Consider the following 23,477-nt stretch of genomic DNA (forward strand, 5'->3'; position numbering starts at 1 on the left):
CTTCCATAAAGGCCATCTCTATGGCTTATTGGGTCGTATGGACAGATACTCCAGTCTCAGCTTGGAGAGCCTTCAGGGTTACCCTTGGTCTCTGTGCTGCCTCTCTGATTAATTCCCTCCTTGCCCGGGCTGAGAGTCTTGGCAGGCTTCTTGTTGTACCATGCTCTTTCCATTTGATGATAATTGATTTGATAGTGCTTAAGGGTATCATCAGATATTTTTTTTTAATAACTTAACTGACTTAAATTAATTTAGGAGTGTAAATTTGCTTTGAGTTAATATATGTCTTGATCACTGCTCTACTAGCATAATTCTACAGCTTCAGATGTGTGTAATCTACTATATAATTGTCCAAGGGTCACTTCCGTCTGTCGGTCACGGAAATCCCAAGTCGCTGATTGGTCGCGGTCAAACGGCCACGACCAATCAGCGACGGGCACAGTGTGGCCACGAAATGGCTGCTCCCTACTCCCCTGCCATCAGTGCCCACTCCATACTCCCCTCCAGTCAGCGCTCACACAGGGTTAATGGCAGCGTTAACGGACCGCGTTATGCCGCGGTGTAACGCACTCCGTTAAAGCTGCTATTAACCCTGTGTGACCAACTTTTTACTATTGATGCTGCCTATGCAGCATCAATAGTAAAAAGATCTAATGTTAAAAAAAATAATAATTTAAAAAAATCATTATATACTCACCTTCTGTCGGCCCCCGGATCCAGCCCAGGCCTTTCCAGCTCCTCGCGACGCTCCGGTCCATGCATTGCGGTCTCGCAAGATGATGACGTAGCGGTCTCACGAGACCGCTACGTCATGATCTTGCGAGACCACAACGCACTCTTGGGACCGGAGCGTCGCGAGGAGCATCGGTAAACGCCTGGGCCGGTTCCGGGGGCCGATGGAAGGTGAGTGAGTATATAACTATTTTTCATTTTAATTTTTTTTTTTTTTTTTTTAACAAGGATAATGTGACCCACATTTCTATATACTACGTGGGCTGTGTGAGATACTGTGTGGGCTGTGTTATATACTACATCTCTGTTCTATATACTATGTGGGAGCGCTATATACTACGTGGCTGGGCAATATACTACATCACTGTGCTCTATACTACGTGGCCTGTTTTATACACTGCATGGGCTGTGCAATATATTACGTGGCTGGGCAATATACTACGTGACTGGCCAATATACTACGTGACTGGCCAATATACTACGTGACTGGCCAATATACTACGTGGCTGGGTAACATACTACGTGGCTGGGCAATATACTACGTGGCTGTGCTATATACTACATGGGCTGTGTTATACACTACCTGGCTGTGCTATATTTCTCTGCTGTATCTGTACAACATGAATCGTGGTATGTGTTAAAGAGGGGGGCCCACAGACTCTTTCGCCCGGGGCCCTCAAAAACCTGGAGCCGGCTCTGGCTTCACTGATTGGTCACACGCGGAATTTGAACCACTATATACTACGTCGGGAGGGGCATCACTTAAGGCCTAGGCTGGATCTGGGAGCCGCTGGAAGATGAGTACATAACTTTTTTATTTTAATTCCTTTTTTTAACAGGGATATGGTGCCCACATTGCTATTTATGACGTGGGCTGTGCTATATACTACGTGGGCTGTGCTATATACCACGTGGCTGTGCTATATACCACGTGGCTGTGCTATATACTACAAGGCTGTGCTATATACTAGGTGGGCTGTGCTATATACTAGGTGGGCTGTGCTATATACTGCGTGGGTTGTGCTATATACTACGTGGCTGTGCTATATACTACTTGGGCTGTGCTATATACTACGTGGGCTGTGCTATATACTACGTGGGCTGTGCTATATACTACGTGGGCTGTGCTATATACTACGTGGGCTGTGCTATATACTACGTGGGCTGTGCTATATACTACGTGGGCTATGCTATATACTACGTGGGCTGTGCTATATACTACGTGGGCTGTGCTATATACTACGTGGGCTGTGTTATATGCTACGTGGGCGGCCTCGAACTGGCGTGGGAGTTGAACCACGCTTCGCTAATTGGTCGCACCCAGCTGGACGAATCTGCATTATATTTATGTGTGCCTTAAAGGGAACCTGTCAGCAAATTTTGCCACTATAAGATGCGGCCATTGCCTTTCAGGCCTTATCTACTGCATTTTATAATGCTGTAGATAAGCCCCGTTCCAACCTGCAAGTGAAGAAAAATATTTTATATTATGCCCACCCGGGGGGTGGGGGCGGTTCTGATCCGATGGGTGTCACCGGTCTGGGTCCGGCGCCTCCCATCTTCATGCGATGCCACCCTCCTGCTTCTTCATCGCTCCCCGGCATCGGTGCTCCTGCGCAGGTGTACTTATTGGCCCTGTTGAGGGCAGAGCAAAGTACTGCAGTGCACAGGCACTGGGAAAGGTCAGAGAAGCCCAGCGCCTGCGCACTGCAGTACTTTTCTCTGCCCTCAACATGGCAAATAAGTACACTTGCGCAGGAGCACCGATGCCGGGGAGCGATAAAGCAGGAGAGTGGCATCGCAGGAAGATGGGAGGAGCTGGACCCAGACCTGACACCCATCGGACAGGACTACCCCGCAGGAGAGTATAATAAAACGTATTTTTCGTCACTTGCAGGTCAGATCGGGGGCAATGGCCGCATCTTATAGCGGCAAAATCTGCTGACAGGTTCACTTTAATGTACTGTAATTACTGTTTGTAATTGTAGACTACATAATTAATATTCCTGTTTACGATGTGATACAATTATGATTTTTTTTTCTTTTACTTTATGTTTGTAACGTTTACCTTGAAGACTACTTCAATAAAACCAATTAAAAAAAAAAAAAAATGCTGCTTCATTCTAAAGAATAGTGGGTCCTGGCAACTGAACTCCCATGATTAGGGTCTTTGGATCATGGCTTAGCTAGAAAACCCATACATGAAGGTGACTTTTACTACAGACCAAACGTATAGAGCCATTCACCATGGTCGTGAATCCTTCAATAACCAATAGGAGTGTGGATGTCATTCTTGTTAAGGTTTGGGTCGTATTCTAGTTGCAATACTTGGACACAAGAGTAAATGAGACATTATTTCAGGCTTTGATGGAAAACAAATAAATGAAGAGTTTACCTGTCCTGTAATTTCTTATAAAACTTCCAGAGGAGCTCCAGGTCTAGTCCTGATAAATCCAGAAGGGATTTGTGCCGTGATCGATTGCCCTTTTCCTGGAAAAAAAAAATGTAACCACCAATGAGTATACAAAAACATTTGCTCTGCATTCAAAGCCAGAATATAAAAAGCAGGTGGTTGTTCAAAAACAATTAAATTAATACATTTGTTCAACTACCGGTAATCGTTTTAATTCTATTGTGTCCATGCTCCAACTCAGGTCATGGATTAAATAGATAATTGTGGCCGAGGAAGCCGTTTGTTACACGACTATCAAGACAATTTCAGACACTTCCAAGAAATGAAGAATAAACTGAAGCCCTGTGCTAACAAACCCATGGCAGGACGACAGACATCAAGGCAAGGGACCACTGCAAAACTAGGCAGCTGTATCACTGTTGATAATGATGCTTGATTTTCTTAAGTGAAAATCTCAGTATTAACCCCTTTACCCCCAAGGGTGGTTTGCAGGTTAATGACCGGGCCAATTTTTACAATTCTGACCACTGTCCCTTTATGAGGTTATAACTCTGGAACGCTTCAATGGATCCTGGTGATTCTGACATTGTTTTCTCGTGACATATTGTACTTCATGACAATGGTAAAAATTCTTTGATAGTACCTGCGTTTATTTGTGAAAAAAACGGACATTTGGCGAAAATTATGAAAATTTTGCAATTTTCCAACTTTGAATTTTTATGCAATTAAATGACAGAGATATGTCACACAAAATACTAACATTTCCCACATGTCTACTTTACATCAGCACAATTTTGGAACCAAAATTTTTTTTTGTTAGGGAGTTATAAGGGTTAAAAGTTGACCAGCAATTTCTCATTTCTACAACACCATTTTATTTTAGGGACCACATCTCATTTGAAGTCATTTTGAGGGGTCTATATGATAGAAAATACCCAAGTGTGACACCATTCTAAAAACTACACCCCTCAAGGTGCTCAAAACCATATTCAAGAAGTTTATTAACCCTTCTGGTGCTTCACAGGAATTTTTTGAATGTTTAAATAAAAATGAACATTTAACTTTTTTTCACAAAAAATTTAATTCAGCTCCAATTTGTTTTATTTTACCAAGGGTAACAGGAGAAAATGGACCCCAAACATTGTTGTACAATTTGTCCTGAGTATGCCAATACCCCACATGTGGGGGTAAACCACTGTTTGGGCGCATGGCAGAGCTTGGAAGCGAAGGAGTGCCATTTGACTTTTCAATGCAAAATTGACTGGAATTGAGATGGGACGCCATGTTTCGTTTGGAGAGCCCCTGATGTGGCTAAACATTGAAACCCCCCACAAGTGACACCATTTTGGAAAGTAGACCCCCTAAGGAACTTATCTAGAGGTGTGGTGAGCACTTTGACCCACCAAGTGCTTCACAGAAGTTTATAATGTAGAACCGTAAAAATAAAAAATCATATTTTTTCACAAAAATTATGTTTTCGCCCCAAATTTTTTATTTTCCCAAGGGTAAGAGAAGAAATTGGACCCCAAAAGTTGTTGTACAAATTGTCCTGAGTACGCTGATAGCCCATATGTGGGGGTAAACCACTGTTTGGGCGGATGGGAGAGCTCGGAAGGGAAGGAGCGGCGTTTGACTTTTCAATGCAAAATTGACAGGAATTGAGATGGGACGCCATGTTGCGTTTGAAGAGCCCCTGATGTGGCTAAACATTGAAACCCCCCACAAGTGACACCATTTTGGAAAGTAGACCCCCTAAGGAACTTATCTAGAGGTGTGGTGAGCACTTTGACCCACCAAGTGCTTCACAGAAGTTTATAATGTAGAACCGTAAAAATAAAAAATCATATTTTTTCACAAAAATTATGTTTTCGCCCCAAATTTTTTATTTTCCCAAGGGTAAGAGAAGAAATTGGACCCCAAAAGTTGTTGTACAAATTGTCCTGAGTACGCTGATAGCCCATATGTGGGGGTAAACCACTGTTTGGGCGGATGGGAGAGCTCGGAAGGGAAGGAGCGGCGTTTGACTTTTCAATGCAAAATTGACAGGAATTGAGATGGGACGCCATGTTGCGTTTGAAGAGCCCCTGATGTGGCTAAACATTGAAACCCCCCACAAGTGACACCATTTTGGAAAGTAGACCCCCTAAGGAACTTATCTAGAGGTGTGGTGAGCACTTTGACCCACCAAGTGCTTCACAGAAGTTTATAATGTAGAACCGTAAAAATAAAAAATCATATTTTTTCACAAAAATTATGTTTTCGCCCCAAATTTTTTATTTTCCCAAGGGTAAGAGAAGAAATTGGACCCCAAAAGTTGTTGTACAAATTGTCCTGAGTACGCTGATAGCCCATATGTGGGGGTAAACCACTGTTTGGGTGGATGGGAGAGCTCGGAAGGGAAGGAGCGCCGTTTGACTTTTCAATGCAAAATTGACAGGAATTGAGATGGGACGCCATGTTGCGTTTGAAGAGCCACTGATGTGCCTAAACATTGAAACCCCCCACAAGTGACACCATTTTGGAAAGTAGACCCCCTAAGGAACTTATCTAGAGGTGTGGTGAGCACTTTGACCCACCAAGTGCTTCACAGAAGTTTATAATGCAGAGCCGTAAAAATAAAACAAAATTTTTTTCCCACAAAAATTATTTTTTTAGCCTCCAGTTTTGTATTTTCCTGAGGGTAACAGGAGAAATTGGACCCCAAAATTTGTTGCCCAATTTGTCCTGAGTGCGATGATACACCATATGTGGGGGGAACCACTGTTTGGGCGCATGGGCGGGCTCAGAAGGGAAGGAGCTCCATTTGGAATGAGGACTTAGATGAAATGGTCTGCAGGTGTCACATTGCGTTTGCAGAACCCCTAATGTACCTAAACAGTAGAAACCCCCCACAAGTGACCCCATATTGGAAACTAGACCCCCCAGGGAACTAATCTAGATGTGTTGTGAGAACTTTGAACCCCCAAGTGCTTCACTACAGTTTATAACGCAGAGCCGTGAAAATAAAAAATCTTTTTTTTTCCCACAAAAAAAAATGTTTTAGCCCCGAGTTTTGTATTTTCCCAAGGGTAACAGAACAAATAGGACAACAACTTTTGGGGTCCAATTTCTCCTGAGTACGCTGATACCCCATATGTTGGGGTAAACCCCTGTTTGGGCACACGGGAGAGCTCGGAAGGGAAGAAGCACTGTTTTACTTTTTCAACGCAGAATTGGCTGAAATTGAGATCGGACGCCATGTCGCATTTGGAGAGCCCCTGATGTGCCTAAACAGTGGAAACCCCCCAATTATAACTGAAACCCTAATCCAAACACGCCCCTAACCCTAATCCCAACAGTAACCCTAACCACACCTCTAACCCAGACACACCCCTAACCCTAATCCCAACCCTATTCCCAACCGTAAATGTAATCTAAACCCTAACTGTAACTTTAGCCCCAACCCAAACTGTAGCCCTAACCCTAGCCCTAACCCTAATCCTAACCCTAGTCCTAACCCTAGCCCTAACCCTAACCCTAGCCCTAACCCTAACCCTAACGGGAAAATGGAAATAAATACATTTTTTAAATTTTTCCCTAACTAAGGGGGTGATGAAGGGGGGTTTGATTTACTTTTATAGCGGGTTTTTTAGCGGATTTTTATGATTGGCAGCCGTCACACACTGAAAGACGCTTTTAATTGCAAAAAATATTTTTTGCGTTACCACATTTTGAGAGCTATAATTTTTCTATATTTTGGTCCACAGAGTCATGTGAGGTCTTGTTTTTTGCGGGACGAGTTGACGTTTTTATTGGTAACATTTTCGGGCACGTGACATTTTTTGATCGCTTTTTATTCCGATTTTTGTGAGGCAGAATGACCAAAAAACAGCTATTCATGAATTTCTTTTGAGGGAGGCGTTTATACCGTTCCGCGTTTGGTAAAATTGATAAAGCAGTTTTATTCTTCGGGTCAGTACGATTACAGCGACACCTCATTTATATCATTTTTTTATGTTTTGGCGCTTTTATACGATAAAAACTATTTTATAGAAAAAATAATTATTTTGGCATCGCTTTATTCTCAGGACTTTAATTTTTTTATTTTTTTGCTGATGATGCTGTATGGCGGCTCGTTTTTTGCGGGACAAGATGACGTTTTCAGCGGTACCATGGTTATTTATATCTGTCTTTTTGATCGCGTGTAATTCCACTTTTTGTTCGGCGGTATGATAATAAAGCGTTGTTTTTTGCCTCGTTTTTTTTTTTTTTTTTTACGGTGTTTACTGAAGGGGTTAACTAGTGGGACAGTTTTATAGGTCGGGTCGTTACGGACGCGGCGATACTAAATATGTGCACTTTTATTGTTTTTTTTTTTATTTAGATAAAGAAATGTATTTATGGGAATGATATATATATTTTTTTTTCATTATTTTGGAATATTTTTTTTTATTTTTTTTTTTTTACACATTTGAAAAATTTTTTTTTTACTTTTTTACTTTGTCCCAGGGGGGGACATCACAGATCAGTGATCTGACAGTGTGCACAGCACTCTGTCAGATCACTGATCTGACATGCAGCGCTGCAGCCTTCACAGTGCCTGCTCTGAGCAGGTTCTGTGAAGCCACCTCCCTCCCTGCAGGACCCGGATCCGCGGCCATCTTGGATCCGGGGCTCGAGCAGGGAGGGAGGGGAGGAGACCCTCGCAGCATCGCGATCACATCGCGTTGCTGCGGGGGGCTCAGGGAAGCCCGCAGGGAGCCCCCTCCCTGCGCGGTGCTTCCCTGCACCGCCGGCACATCGCGATCATCTTTGATCGCGGTGTGCCAGGGGTTAATGTGCCGGGGGCGGTCCGTGACCGCTCCTGGCACATAGTGCCGGATGTCAGCTGCGATAGGCAGCTGACACCCGGCCGCGATCGGCGGCGCTCCCCCCGTGAGCGCCGCCGATCGCGCTGGACGTACTATCCCGTCCATGGTCATAGGGGCCCACCCCACATGGACGGGATAGTACGTCCGATGTCAGAAAGGGGTTAAGACACTGAACAAGGTACCGGTATATACTTTGTTCATTTATTGTATGTTTTGTGCTATAAGGCACACTTTGTACCAAGAAAAAAAACAAGTTACAAAAAAAAAAAAAAAAAGTATGTGCACCCCAGAGCTGTCAAGTATTGCTCTATTAAAGGAAACCAGTCACCATGGAAAAACAGTACAATCCGCAGGTAGAATGTTATAAAGCGGGAGAGCAGATTGACATATTAGGCTAGGTTCACACTGCGTTGGTGCAGTCCATTCAACATATCCGTTAAACGGACTGCACTAACGCAAGTGCCGGCGCTTGCACAGCGCTAGCTCCATCTGCGCTAGCAGTGACGGACCCGGAAACGCTGCAGCCCGCGTCTCGGGTCCGTCACTCAAATGACGGCACATCACTAGCGCACGCCCATTGTGGGCGTGCGCTAGCGATGCGTTCGCCATTGCAAGTAATGGCGGCGTTAACGGACTACGTAGTCCGTTAAACGGGTTCACACAACGCAGTGTGAACCCAGCCTAACTTTCTGGAAGAAAAAAAACAACATTCAGTATAACCTGTAGTTTTAATCACTTAAATCTCTGCTGTTTCTGGGATTTTTGGCCTAGTGGCTATCTTATCGGTGACTGACAGGTGCCTCAATATGTATAGCAAAACTAGATTTTTGAGCGCACAGCCATATACAATATATAGACAATATATAGACATTCATGAGGGTGCGGTAACAGTAATAAAAACTATACTGAAAATCCAAAGAAGAAAAGCATTACTGCAAAAAGTCGCACACCTACAATAATAAACAGCAATAAACGTAAAATACAAGCTGATTTTATTGACAGTTCAAAAGAAAACACACCACAAACAATAAAAACATAATTAAAAACATATAAGCACCATCAAAGACACTCAGGAAAAACGGACCATAGCTCAGTGTAATAAAGTGACCCAAAATTAACCTAATGGCTCATGGGGTATAGCGACAAAGTATGTATATATGAATACAAATATGAATATAAATAGCGGGACAGTGCCAAGATTGTATTTTACGTTTATTGCTGTTTATTATTGTAGGTGTGCGACTTTTTTCAGTAATGCTTTTCTTCTTTGGATTTTCAGGTGCCTCAATATGCACACATACAAAGATAGCTGCCAGTCACTAATAATCGGACCGCCTAGTGGACTGAAAAGCACACAAAGTAGAAGGATTAAAAATGGGTTATACTTGAACATGTTCTCACATAACTATATGCTCTGCTCCCCCTGCTCTATAAACATTCTGTCTACAGATTGGACTGCATTTTCATGGTGACCGGTTCCCTTTAATAAAAAAAAAAACCATGGACCCTATAATCTCCCATGAATTCTGTATTTTCATTTTAAAATCTATTGAAATAACTGATAATACATGGCATGCTACAAGGCAGTCAATTAGTTCTTTAATTTCAACTCGGCCATGAAACAAAGCACAATAACTTGTTAGGAGGGTGACAAAGACAGTTTTTGCTAGTTAGTTCAATAATTAAAGGGAACCTGTCACCCACACAATCGACGATGAGCTAAGCCCACCGGCATCAGGGGCTGGAATGCTGTAGATAAGCCCCCGATGTATCCTAAAAGATAAGAAAAACAGGTTACTGTATATTATGCTCACCAGGGGCGGTCCCGCTGCGGTCCGGTCCGGTCCGGGGCCTCCCATCTTCTTACGATTATGTCCTCTTTTCTTCCTGCCGCAGCTCCGGCGCAGGCGTACTTTATCTGACCTGATGAGGGCCGAGAAAAGTACGGCAGTGCGCAGGTGTCGGGAAAGGTGAGAGGCCCGGCGCCTGCGCACTGCAGTACTTTGCTTTGCCCTCAACAGGTCAGATAAAGTATGCCTGCGCCGGAGCAGCTGCAGGAAGAAAAGAAGAGAACATCATCGTAAGAAGATGGTAGGCCCCGGACCAGACCGCGACACCCATCGGACCGGACCGCCCCTGGGTGAGTATAATCTAACCTCTTTTTCTCATCTTTCAGGATACATCGGGGACTTATCTACAGCATTACAGAATGCTGTAGATAAGCCCCTGATGCCGGTGGGCTTAGATCACCATCAATTTTGGGGGTGACAGGTTCCCTTTAAAGCTAATATACCTGATCAGGAATGAAAATTAAAACATTAAATTAAAAGGAAATGTGTCACCACATTTGACCTATCTAAACCAGGGGTGGGCAATTAATTTTCCCAAGGGGCCACACGAGACTGTTGTGGAGGGCCAAACCAACAGGCTGAAATTAATTCTACTCAACATTAATATCAATTTATTATAAACATTATTGACAATTAGATTACTGGTAATAATAATTTTAACACTTAATATGGAGTAGAATTAAGTATGCTGACATCCTCCTATATATTGTTGGAACCCTCATACAGCCCCTTATATACTGTAAGAGCCCTCATACAGCCTCCCTATAAACAGCATCATGAGTCCTACATAGCCTCCCCATATACAGCATGAGCCACAGAGCCTCCCTATATACAGAATGAGCCCACACAGTCTCCCCCTAAACAGCATGAGCCCCACACTGCCTCCCCTATACAGCATGAGCATCACACAGCCTCCCTATATGATGCATGAGGCCCCCATAGCCTCCCTATTTAGTGCATGCATGAGGCCCCCATAACCTCCCCATGTGCAGCATGAGGCCCCCATGGCCTCTCCATGTGCAGCATGAGGCCCCCATAACCTCTCCATGTGCAGCATGAGGCCCCCATAGCCTCTCCATGTGCAGCATGACACCCCCATAGCCTCCCCATGTGCAGTATGACATCCCCATAGCCTTACCATGTGCAGCATGACCCCCATAGCCTCCCCATGTGCGGCATGACATTCCCATGCCTTCCCATGTGCAGCATGACACCCCTATAGCCTTCCGTAGTGCAGCATGACACCCCCATAGTCACCCCATGTGCAGCATGACACCCCCATAGCCTCCCCATGTGCAGAATGTCACCTCCATAGCCTCCCCATGTGCAGCATGTCACCCCCATAGCCTCCCCATATGCAGCATGACCCCACCATAGCCTCCCCATGTGCAGCATGTCGCCACCATAGCCAAAGGGTGGGAGGGACAACGGGGCCGATAGCAAAAACCCTACACGTCCCTACAAATATTCCCTACCTGTCTGCGGAGGTTGGCACCCTCTTGGACGCAATATGGCGCCCCCGCTCACCGTCGACTCACCCTTTAAGGCCCTATAAGTCCCTCTACATGTATAAAGATACTATACCACAAACAACACCTAATACATGGCCTAACAAAACTCGGGACCAAATAAAGAAAAAACACACCAGGTAGTGATTCACCAGTAAAGACAAATGATCTGACCGTACCAATCCCTAATGCTAAAGTATACCCCCTGAAACTAAGGCTAATACACCCTAAGGAGTCCCTAACCGAGTCTCCCTACCTGTCAGCGGAGGTTGGCACCCTCTTGAACGCAAATGGCGCCCCCGCTCCTCGGCGGCTACCCCTATTAACCCTGGCTGAATCCCTAAGAGAAGATATATCGGGAAACTCAATATGGGTGGTGCCTTAGGGGCTACACTAGTGACCCATATAAATAGGTCCCTATAGCTCGGTCAGACCCTAAAAATAAAGCAAATAGCAAAAGTACTTAAACCAATGTTTGCACGGTAATAGCAAAGATGTATATAATAGCTTAACGGATACAACTATATTATGATCACAGTTGGTAAAATACTCGTATGCAAATACATTGGTTACGAAAAAAACACACAACTGGTGAAAAACATATAAATTTAAAAGGCCTGAGACACTTATCTGTGTTCAGGTCTCGCCTCTACGCGTTTCCCCCCCATGATGTGGTTCCTCAGGAGGCATATGGGAAAAAAAGATTCTGTGTGGATAGATCACATCAGAGATGCATGTTGTGCCTGGTTGCAGGTCAAGGAAACACTGACTAAAACGCCATTAAATAGTCCCCTCCCCCCCCTCCCCCATAGGGACAAAGGGTTAAGGGGCTAATTACCACCTGTGTTCGCCGCTCAAAGAAATCGCATCCCTAAACATGGGGTCCATTACTAGGCTCCGAACTTACTAACACAGCGTTCCGGCCGCCATACTTGCTGTTTCTCGGCGTCCCGTCCTCTCTGCGCATGCGCAGGTATCTAACCCTAGAGGTCCAACTATCAGGCACCTCACTGCGCATATGCTTGGGCGCCATGTTCCTGTAGACAGCATTTCATCATGGGACAAGCAGCGCAAGCGCAATAGCGCCGACTAAAAGCCCCGCCCATGTGAATAGCGCTACCAATAACAGCGCCTACATCAGGGTACCATATTCATGTCCACCCCGCTCCGACAGCGCATGTGCCTGGGCGCAATGTTTCTGTCCGGCATCTCATCCCTAGACAGTCAGCAAAAGCGCATTAGCGCCGACTTCAGGCTAATGTAAATAATGCCATAAACACCTTCGCAAACAGCTGGGTGCGATATTCATGCCCACCCAGCTGTACCAGTGACACCCCTACTGGAGCCATAGTATCGGAGGACAACTATACCAGGGTTACACAGGGACATTAAACCACATATGTTAAACATTATAACTGGCACATTATGCGCCCTAAAAGCGTAGCGATTGTGCCATTGGTTATATTTAAAGGACCCCTCAGATGTAATCACAGTTGCACCGTCACATACACATGGCCCAAGTATAATACTATGGACAGCTATGTGCGATCCCTTAAAACTGGCGGCACTTACATGTACTTAATAAGAAGAAAAGATATGGCGTTTGCAAAAAACATTGGCATGTGATGCTGTACTACCCGCCGCACAACACATGGTTTCCATGTATAACTTATATAAGCACCACATACAAATAGTTTGTTAAACATGTACACTAGTTGTATAAGAATAACAGTACATATAGATATATTTTTATGCATATATCACCTTCGTATGATATTTAAATTCTAAAAAATACACTCAATATATAGTGTACATGTATAAGTATGCGGTGAACTATAGTCAGTAAAGACCAAAAACCCGCAACCACACTATCCTAAATCCATTATACGTAGATGATAGAGTATGCACATTGTGCACCACATTCCTATACTCTTATGAAAATTCCTGCAGGCCATCTACTAGGTCTGCAGCCCTATCCCAATCACCTCTCCTACCATTCTGTTTTATTACTTCCAGAACACAGAATGAGAGAGTTACTGCTAGAGGAAGAAAAAAAGATTCTAGAAACTACATCTAAACAACTGAACGAACTAATAGAGAAGACACTACTGTTTAAATCTGACCCTGAGTTTAATAAAAAGGAGAGTAATCTACAGATCTCAGTAGAACGTTATCAAAACCAACTTAAGAATCGTAAACATACACAATTCATACGAGACTCAGAGGAGTTTAAAACTAATAGTGCGTATAATTTCTCAGGAGGTGTAGATACCGTCTCTGAAATTTCTTCCTCTGAGGCAGAGGGCTCGGACACAGAGAGGCCGGGAGGATATTGGAGACAAAGAGGGAGAGGTGGGCCTTCAGCATATAGGGGAAAAGGAAAATGGCAGAAACAAAGAGGATATACGGGCAGATACCAAGGAGGCAGAGGTCGGGAGCAGGGCTTCATGGGCCAAGGGAATGTAACCACGGGCTTTGGGGCACCTACGAGACCTTTAGTCCCAATGCCATCATCTTCCTCATTATCCACCTCTACACACTCCTCGTCTTTTTTAGAGCAGAGGGCCCCAACGGGGTACGAGTTGAGGAAACGAATGTAATGAATATATATGATGAGAATCAAATCATAAATCTCAGTAGCCATATGTTATCACCTGGTGAAATTAGTGTGCTAAGAAAGGGACTTACATTTGTTCCTACAACATGGTACAATACATTCACTTGGGTGAAGGATCTAAATCTCTACTGTCGTAAATTAAAATGGAAGAAGTTTTTTTCTTTGCATAACAAACAACAATGTTTAGAATTGGGTATATCAGAAGAGGACCTGGAGGGGCTTAACGTTCTGACAGGCCTTCTGGAGGACAGTGAGAGGGAGAGAGGACTAGGTCCACAGACTGACCTAAAATTAAAAAGCAATCGTATGCCTCCCCCAGGTGATTACACGAATATTGACATTTTCTTGAGAGTGGTCGAGGATGACCTTAAGAAAATAGGCCGACTGAATGGGGTGTAGCATGGCTAAAGGGTGTGTAGTCGATGGGAGGTATGTGCCACATAAGTGCCTTGTTGCTGTAATGTAGCCCGGAATATTGCGTTGTTTTATATAACCATATGTTTGTGTTTCAGGACCTGTGGTGATGTCAGACCACATGGCTAATCATGTGATGGGTTACTGGGTGTGGTTAGCTCTTTATAAGACTGGCTAATCCTTTACACAGCAGATATGTGTGGAGGTGAAACCCTCCTGAGTGTGTTCGGCTTCAGGACTGAGCCGGATGAACTGGACACTTGTTTTCCTTTGCCTGAACCAAAGGCTATTTTGCTTTCTGTTGTTTTGCCACATGGTTTATGAAGCAATAAACCCAGTGAACTTTAAATGAACACGTCTCCTGAGTGTCAGCCGTCGCAGCTGAGTGAGTGAAATCGCTACAATTGGTGGAGACCTGCGAGCAGCGTTCCCAGCGGAGACGTGAGTTTATTTTTGAATGTCCTGGGTCAAGGCTGTTGCAAGCCAGCAAGCATTGCCGGAAAAAATGGAGGACCTGCTGAAACACTTGGTCCAGCAGGAGCAAAGGCAGCAAGAGACCAACAGGCTGTTGATGCAGCAGATACAACAGAGCCAGCAGCAGATACAACAGAGCCAGCAGGAGCATCAGCAGCAGATGCAGCTTCTGGCAACCGCCATCCAGGGCAAGGCGAGCGCCCCAACCCCAGGTTTGGCTGATGACACCCACGTCCAGAAGACGGTAAGACGTGCATTGCAGAAAATGACTCCCGGGGATGATGTTGAGGCCTTCCTGACGGTGTTTGAGAGGGTCGCTGAGAGGGAAAAACTTCCGCCAGAGCAGTGGGCAGAGGTACTTGCGCCATACCTGACGGGAGAACCCCAGAAGGCGTACTATGATTTGACCTTGCAGGATGCCAAAGAGTATCACAAATGGAAAGCCGAGATTCTCGCACGTCTGGGGGTGACACTGACTGTCAGGGCACAGCGAGTTCACTCCTGGGGCTATCACCGGGACAAACCACCTCGTTCCCAAATGTTTGATCTGTTGCACCTGGTCCAGAAATGGCTGCAGCCAGAGACCTCTGCGCCTGCACAGATGGTAGAACGGGTGATGATGGATCGGTTTGTCCATTCCCTCCCGAGGCATATACAGTCTTGGGTTGCCCAGAGTGATCCCCAGAATGCCGACGAGCTGATCGGACTGGTTGAGAGATACCAAGGGTTGGAAGGCTCCTTCGGGAGGCAGCCCATGCCGTACTGGGGGTCCCAGAGGGCAGCTGAGTCCCAAAAAGGGGTGGTGCGTCCAAGGTCACAAAGGGCGGGGGAGGTGGTGCCCAAGGTCCCCACGGGTGATGTTATTTGTTGGAGGTGCCACAAGCCAGGACATATAGCTGCCCGTTGTTCCCAAGCCACTGAGCAGATGGACTGCAGCATGGGACGCCGTTGTTCATACTATGCGTATCCAGTCTGCAGTGTGAACTCTCCATCCAACGAGGGACCTCAAGCGTGTCCCGTAAAGGTGAACGGTCGAGCAGTAACGGCACTGTTAGACTCGGGGAGCCTAGTGACCCTGGTGAGGGCCACTTTTCCTCTTCATCTGCTCCCAGGAAAGAAGGTCGGAGTGCGGTGCATACATGGTGATGCAAAGGACTACCCTATGGCCAGGGTGGACATTGAAACGGCATGTGGCACTGAATCCCACATAGTCGGCGTAGTTCAGGACTTGTTGCACCCTATAATTATTGGCCGGGATTTCTGTTTGTTTTGGGATTTGTGGGGAAAGGGTTCTGAGCTCCCTGGCAGGGAACCAGTGAACCCTGGAACGGTATCGCCACACCCAGAGGCAGACAGCTTTCCTTTTTGTGTTCTGGTTGGGGATGAGGAGGAAGTATCCCCTACATCTGACATTCTGGAGTTAGAGGTTACCGGTGAAAATTTTGGGACTGCCCAACATAGGGACCCCACTCTGAGGGAAGCCTTTAATAATGTCACAGTTATTGACGGGGTGGTACAGGAGCCGGGGGCAGACAAAAGATTTCCCCATTTTCTGTTGAGGGGGGAATTGTTGTACCGGGTCACGAAAATAAGGGAGGAGTTGGTAGAGCAGTTGATAGTGCCGGGTCCGTATAGACGGAAAGTGTTGGACATGGCCCATTCACACATCTTGGGTGGACACCTAGGGGTGGAAAAAACGCAGGAACGGGTTGTGCAGAGGTTCTATTGGCCTGGGTGTCACCGGGAAATAGTGAACTATTGCAGGTCCTGCCCTACATGTCAGCTAACTGCTCCTACTCCTCATTTCCGGAACCCCCTTGTGCCACTGCCCATTATTGAGGTACCGTTCGAGAGAATTGCCATGGACTTGGTCGGTCCCTTAGTTAAATCAGCTCGGGGCCATCAGTATATATTAGTCATCCTGGACTATGCCACACGCTATCCTGAGGCAATTCCCTTGAGGAATTCTTCCTCAAAGAGCATAGCCCGCGAGTTGGTCCATGTCTTTTCCCGGACAGGTCTGCCAAAGGAGATCCTGACTTACCAGGGTACCCCTTTCATGAGCAAGGTGATGAGGGAGTTATGCAAAGCCCTGAAGATCTCCCAGTTGAGGACCTCGGTGTACCATCCCCAGTCAGATGGTCTTGTTGAGAGGTTTAACAAGACTCTAAAGAGCATGCTGAGAAAAGCTATAGAGAAAGACGGTAGAGACTGGGATTGTCTCTTACCCGATCTGATGTTTTCCATTCGTGAAGTTCCACAGGCCTCCACAGGGTTCTCACCGTTTGAGCTTCTATATGGCCGACATCCACGAGGACTCCTGGATATAGCCAAGGAAACCTGGGAAGCCGAAGTCACGCCCCACAGAAGCGTCATTGAGCATGTGGCCCTGATGCAGCAGAGGATTGCAAAGGTGATGCCTATCGTGAAAGAACACCTTCTCCAAGCACAAGAAGCTCAAGCCAGGGTCTACAACCGGTCTGCAAGAGTGAGGCAGTTCAATTCGGGAGACAGAGTTCTGGTGTTAGTTCCAACGGTGGAAAGCAAGTTCTTGGCCAAATGGCAAGGGCCATATGAGGTTGTCGAGAAACTTGGTGAGGTAAATTATAAAATTCACCAACCAGGAAGACGGAAACCATTCCAAGTTTACCATGTCAACCTCATCAAGCCATGGCAAGATAGAGAGCCGACAGTAACTCCGTCATTGTTAATCAACCCAGAAGGTGAGGTTGGAGCGGTTACTATAGCAGAGACGCTATCGAAAACCCAGAAACAGCAGTGCCGGGAGTTACTCCAGAAAAACAGGGACCTGTTTTCAGAATTGCCAGGATACACGAAGGTCATAGAACACGAGGTCCTAACAGAGCCCCATGTGCGGGTGAATGTGAAACCTTATCGTATTCCTGAGGCTCGTCGAGAAGTTATCTCCAAGGAAGTGGAGCGTATGTTGAGGCTTGGAGTCATTGAGGAATCCAAGAGCGGTTGGTCAAGCCCAATTGTCCTGGTCCCAAAACCTGATGGAGAGTGGAGGTTTTGCAACGACTATCGGAAGTTGAATGAGGTCTCCAAGTTCGACGCTTATCCCATGCCCCGTATTGATGAGCTCATCGAAAGGCTTGGGCACGCCAGATATATATCCACCTTGGATCTGACAAAGGGGTATTGGCAGATCCCCATGGCGCAGGAAGCCAAGGAGAAGACAGCCTTTTCGACACCTGATGGATGCTTCCAGTATGCCCGGATGCCGTTTGGCCTACAGGGAGCTCCGGCGACCTTCCAGAGGGCTATGGATAGAGTTCTTGCACCCCATAAGGCCTACGCTGCTGCGTACCTAGATGATATCGTCATCTTTAGCCCGGACTGGGAGAGTCATCTGGAGAAAGTCCAAGCGGTGTTGGATGCTATAAGAGAGGCCGGATTTACTATAAACCCAAAGAAGTGTGCCTTGGGTAAAGAAGAAGCTAAGTACCTTGGATACATAGTGGGTCACGGAGAAATAAAACCCCAAATCAGTAAAGTGGAGGCAATTCAAACGTGGCCAAAACCAGTTTCCAAGAAGCAAGTTAAAGCCTTCCTGGGAATCGTGGGATATTACAGGAGGTTCATCCCAAACTTCGCCACGATGGCTGCGCCTCTGACTGACCTGCTAAAAGGGACAAAACCAGTAATGGTTAAGTGGTCCGAAGAAACAGAGTCAGCCTTCCAAGAAATGAAAAACGCTTTGTGTAAGCAACCCGTTCTGATGGCCCCAAACTTCAAGAAAGAGTTTATTCTTCAGACAGATGCCTCAGATGTTGGGGTGGGAGCAGTCCTTTCCCAAGAACTACATGGGGAGGAGCATCCTGTTCTCTATCTGAGTAGGAAGCTGTCCTCATCTGAAAAGAACTACTCAGTCGTTGAGAAGGAGTGCTTGGCCATAAAATGGGCAGTGGACACATTACGGTACTATCTGCTGGGACGTAAATTTAGACTGATATCCGACCATGCCCCACTTAGGTGGATGAGGGAAACGAAGGGTAGAAATGCTAGGGTCACCCGTTGGTTCTTATCCCTGCAGGACTTCAGTTTCCATGTGGAACATCGGGCCGGAAAGCTGCACGGTAATGCGGATGCCCTATCAAGAATCCCTTGTTTAGTGGGAGAAAGTGCCAAGCCCCACGGCTTTAGGCAGAGGGGGGAGGTATGTAGCATGGCTAAAGGGTGTGTAGTCGATGGGAGGTATGTGCCACATAAGTGCCTTGTTGCTGTAATGTAGCCCGGAATATTGCGTTGTTTTATATAACCATATGTTTGTGTTTCAGGACCTGTGGTGATGTCAGACCACATGGCTAATCATGTGATGGGTTACTGGGTGTGGTTAGCTCTTTATAAGACTGGCTAATCCATTACACAGCAGATATGTGTGGAGGTGAAACCCTCCTGAGTGTGTTCGGCTTCAGGACTGAGCCGGATGAACTGGACACTTGTTTTCCTTTGCCTGAACCAAAGGCTATTTTGCTTTCTGTTGTTTTGCCACATGGTTTATGAAGCAATAAACCCAGTGAACTTTAAAGGAACACGTCTCCTGAGTGTCAGCCGTCGCAGCTGAGTGAGTGAAATCGCTACAGGGGATACACCACCAAATTTGAATAGTGAGGAATGGGAGGCCTTGGAGAAATTAGAGAAGAATGACCAGATCATTGTCAAATCATCTGATAAAGGTGGCAATTTGGTCATCCTCGACCACCAGAGATATGTGGGAATGTGTAAATCTATACTTGATGATAGGGAGACATATGGTGTACTTGAGAATGACCCTACGGATAGGTTTATTGGGTCATTAATGACTATCTTAGACATTGGTCTACGTGACAAATTGATTTCCTACAATGAGTATAAGTTTTTGGTTCCTCGTACCCCGACAATCCCTACTTTTTATGCCCTCCCAAAGGTCCATAAAGGTCTCTCCCCTTTAAAAGGCCGCCCCATAGTTTCAGGTGTTGGTTCATTGAGCCAGAATGTTGGCATTTATATCGATAACATCTTATGTCCATTTGTAACATCATTACCCTCATACGTGCGTGATACATCGGACATACTCCAAAAAATAGACGGCGTGGTGGTCGAACAGGGGACCATTTTGGGTTCAATAGATGTCGAGGCTTTATATAGTAGCATTCCTCACAGTATGGGCCTGAAGGCATTGGAGTACTATCTAAGGACAAGAGCCGTCTTTTTTGAGAAACATAGTAAATTTGTAGTAGAGTTGATGGAGTTTGTTCTAACCCATAACTACTTCCTGTTTAACGGTAAGTACTTCCACCAGCTCAGGGGGACCGCGATGGGTTGCTCTTGTGCACCCTCGTATGCAAATCTCCTCCTGGGCTGGTGGGAGGAAACCGAAGTGTTCTCTGGGGTAGAGGAATGGTGGACTGACAAGATATCGGCTTGGTATCGATATATAGACGATGTCTTGGTCATGTGGAATGGTACAGCAAATGAGTTTAACAGCTTTGTACAAGGGTTGAATGATAATTGCTTTGGGCTAAAGTTTACATCTGAGAATGATGAACATGAATTAGCGTTCTTGGATGTTAAAATCACCATTAATGCAAGTGGTACATTGGATACAAGGCTATTTCGTAAACCGACATCTAGTAACGCCCTGCTTCGGTGGGAGAGTCACCACCCGGTTCCCCTGAAGAGGGGGATCCCTCGGGGACAATATTTAAGAGTAAGAAGGAACTGCTCTGATCCTGCTATCTTCAGGACACAAGCATACGACCTGAGAGAGAGATTCCGTGAGCGTGGGTATCCGGACGAGGTCTTAGACCCGGCCTTTAGGAATGCTATGAGTAGAGAGAGACATACGCTCCTACAGACACAAAGAGAACTAGGGGCAGAGAATACCCCTAGGATTATTGGAACCTATGACAATCAAACGAATCGGGTATTTAGTGTCCTTAAAAAGCATTGGGGGATCCTACAGCTGGATGAAACCCTGGCGGATATTATCCCAAATAGACCCCAGATTACCTTCCGCAGAGGACGGTCTTTGAAAGATCGGCTCGTACACAGCCACTATAAAAGACCGAAACAAGAGGGAACATGGCTTGATAGACGTATCAATGGTACGTTCAGATGTGGTAACTGTTCGTTCTGTGATTATGTAGCACCATGTAAGAGCTTTAAGAGTGCACAGAATGGGAGAAACTTCTTCTGCAGAGACTTTGCTAATTGCAAAACCATTGGTGTGGTCTATATGGCTACGTGTACATGCCCGAAGAATTATATAGGGAAGACCAAAAGGGAGTTGAGAAGGAGGATCGGGGAACACTTGGGAGATATCAAAAATAATAGAGATACCCCCGTAGCACGGCATGTTTGGGAGGTACACCAGGGTGACAGCAAGACTCTCTCATTCTGTGTTCTGGAAGTAATAAAACAGAATGGTAGGAGAGGTGATTGGGATAGGGTCATCCTGCAAAAGGAAACACAATGGATATTTAGGATGGATTCAGTAGCCCCAGGAGGACTCAACGAGCGGCTTACTTTTGGTTGTTTTGTGTGAATTGTTTTCGTCAGGTCTGTCTTCACTCCCCTTTCCCCCTGATTTAAAATAATACAGCGCTGCAGACCTAGTAGATGGCCTGCAGGAATTTTCATAAGAGTATAGGAATGTGGTGCACAATGTGCATACTCTATCATCTACGTATAATGGATTTAGGATAGTGTGGTTGCGGGTTTTTGGTCTTTACTGACTATAGTTCACCGCATACTTATACATGTACACTATATATTGAGTGTATTTTTTAGAATTTAAATATCATACGAAGGTGATATATGCATAAAAATATATCTATATGTACTGTTATTCTTATACAACTAGTGTACATGTTTAACAAACTATTTGTATGTGGTGCTTATATAAGTTATACATGGAAACCATGTGTTGTGCGGCGGGTAGTACAGCATCACATGCCAATGTTTTTTGCAAACGCCATATCTTTTCTTCTTATTAAGTACATGTAAGTGCCGCCAGTTTTAAGGGATCGCACATAGCTGTCCATAGTATTATACTTGGGCCATGTGTATGTGACGGTGCAACTGTGATTACATCTGAGGGGTCCTTTAAATATAACCAATGGCACAATCGCTACGCTTTTAGGGCGCAAAATGTGCCAGTTATAATGTTTAACATATGTGGTTTAATGTCCCTGTGTAACCCTGGTATAGTTGTCCTCCGATACTATGGCTCCAGTAGGGGTGTCACTGGTACAGCTGGGTGGGCATGAATATCGCACCCAGCTGTTTGCGAAGGTGTTTATGGCATTATTTACATTAGCCTGAAGTCGGCGCTAATGCGCTTTTGCTGACTGTCCAGGGATGAGATGCCGGACAGAAACATTGCGCCCAGGCACATGCGCTGTCGGAGCGGGGTGGACATGAATATGGTACCCTGATGTAGGCGCTGTTATTGGTAGCGCTATTCACATGGGCGGGGCTTTTAGTCGGCGCTATTGCGCTTGCGCTGCTTGTCCCATGATGAAATGCTGTCTACAGGAACATGGCGCCCAAGCATATGCGCAGTGAGGTGCCTGATAGTTGGACCTCTAGGGTTAGATACCTGCGCATGCGCAGAGAGGACGGGACGCCGAGAAACAGCAAGTATGGCGGCCGGAACGCTGTGTTAGTAAGTTCGGAGCCTAGTTATGGACCCCATGTTTAGGGATGCGATTTCTTTGAGCGGCGAACACAGGTGGTAATTAGCCCCTTAACCCTTTGTCCCTATGGGGGAGGGGGGGGAGGGGACTATTTAATGGCGTTTTAGTCAGTGTTTCCTTGACCTGCAACCAGGCACAACATGCATCTCTGATGTGATCTATCCACACAGAATCTCTTTTTCCCATATGCCTCCTGAGGAACCACATCATGGGGGGGAAACGCGTAGAGGCGAGACCTGAACACAGATAAGTGTCTCAGGCCTTTTAAATTTATATGTTTTTCACCAGTTGTGTGTTTTTTTCGTAACCAATGTATTTGCATACGAGTATTTTACCAACTGTGATCATAATATAGTTGTATCCGTTAAGCTATTATATATATCTTTGCTATTACCGTGCAAACATTGGTTTAAGTACTTTTGCTATTTGCTTTATTTTTAGGGTCTGACCGAGTTATAGGGACCTATTTATATGGGTCACTAGTGTAGCCCCTAAGGCACCACCCATATTGAGTTTCCCGATATATCTTCTCTTAGGGATTCAGCCAGGGTTAATAGGGGTAGCCGCCGAGGAGCGGGGACGCCATTTGCGTTCAAGAGGGTGCCAACCTCCGCTGACAGGTAAGGAGACTCGGTTAGGGACTCCTTAGGGTGTATTAGCCTTAGTTTCAGGGGGTATACTTTAGCATTAGGGATTGGTACGGTCAGATCATTTGTCTTTACTGGTGAATCACTACCTGGTGTGTTTTTTCTTTATTTGGTCCCGAGTTTGGTTAGGCCATGTATTAGGTGTTGTTTGTGGTATAGTATCTTTATACATGTAGAGGGACTTATAGGGCCTTAAAGGGTGAGTCGACGGTGAGCGGGGGCGCCATATTGCGTCCAAGAGGGTGCCAACCTCCGCAGACAGGTAGGGA

General features: G+C 45.6%; 1 protein-coding gene across 1 annotated transcript in view; it reads right to left on the reverse strand.

Annotated features, from left to right (window-relative positions):
* The window catches only part of LOC138658809 (zinc finger ZZ-type and EF-hand domain-containing protein 1-like), a 280,359-nt gene that overhangs the window by 193,345 nt on the left and 63,537 nt on the right, over positions 1–23,477 (reverse strand). Inside the window, exon 14 of the mRNA XM_069745866.1 lies at positions 3,128–3,222. Coding sequence (XP_069601967.1) covers positions 3,128–3,222 — 95 coding nt within the window. The remainder of the gene's footprint in view (positions 1–3,127; positions 3,223–23,477) is intronic.

This window comes from Ranitomeya imitator, chromosome 1 (genome assembly GCF_032444005.1).
Source record: "Ranitomeya imitator isolate aRanImi1 chromosome 1, aRanImi1.pri, whole genome shotgun sequence".
Taxonomy (NCBI): Eukaryota; Metazoa; Chordata; class Amphibia; order Anura; family Dendrobatidae; genus Ranitomeya; species Ranitomeya imitator.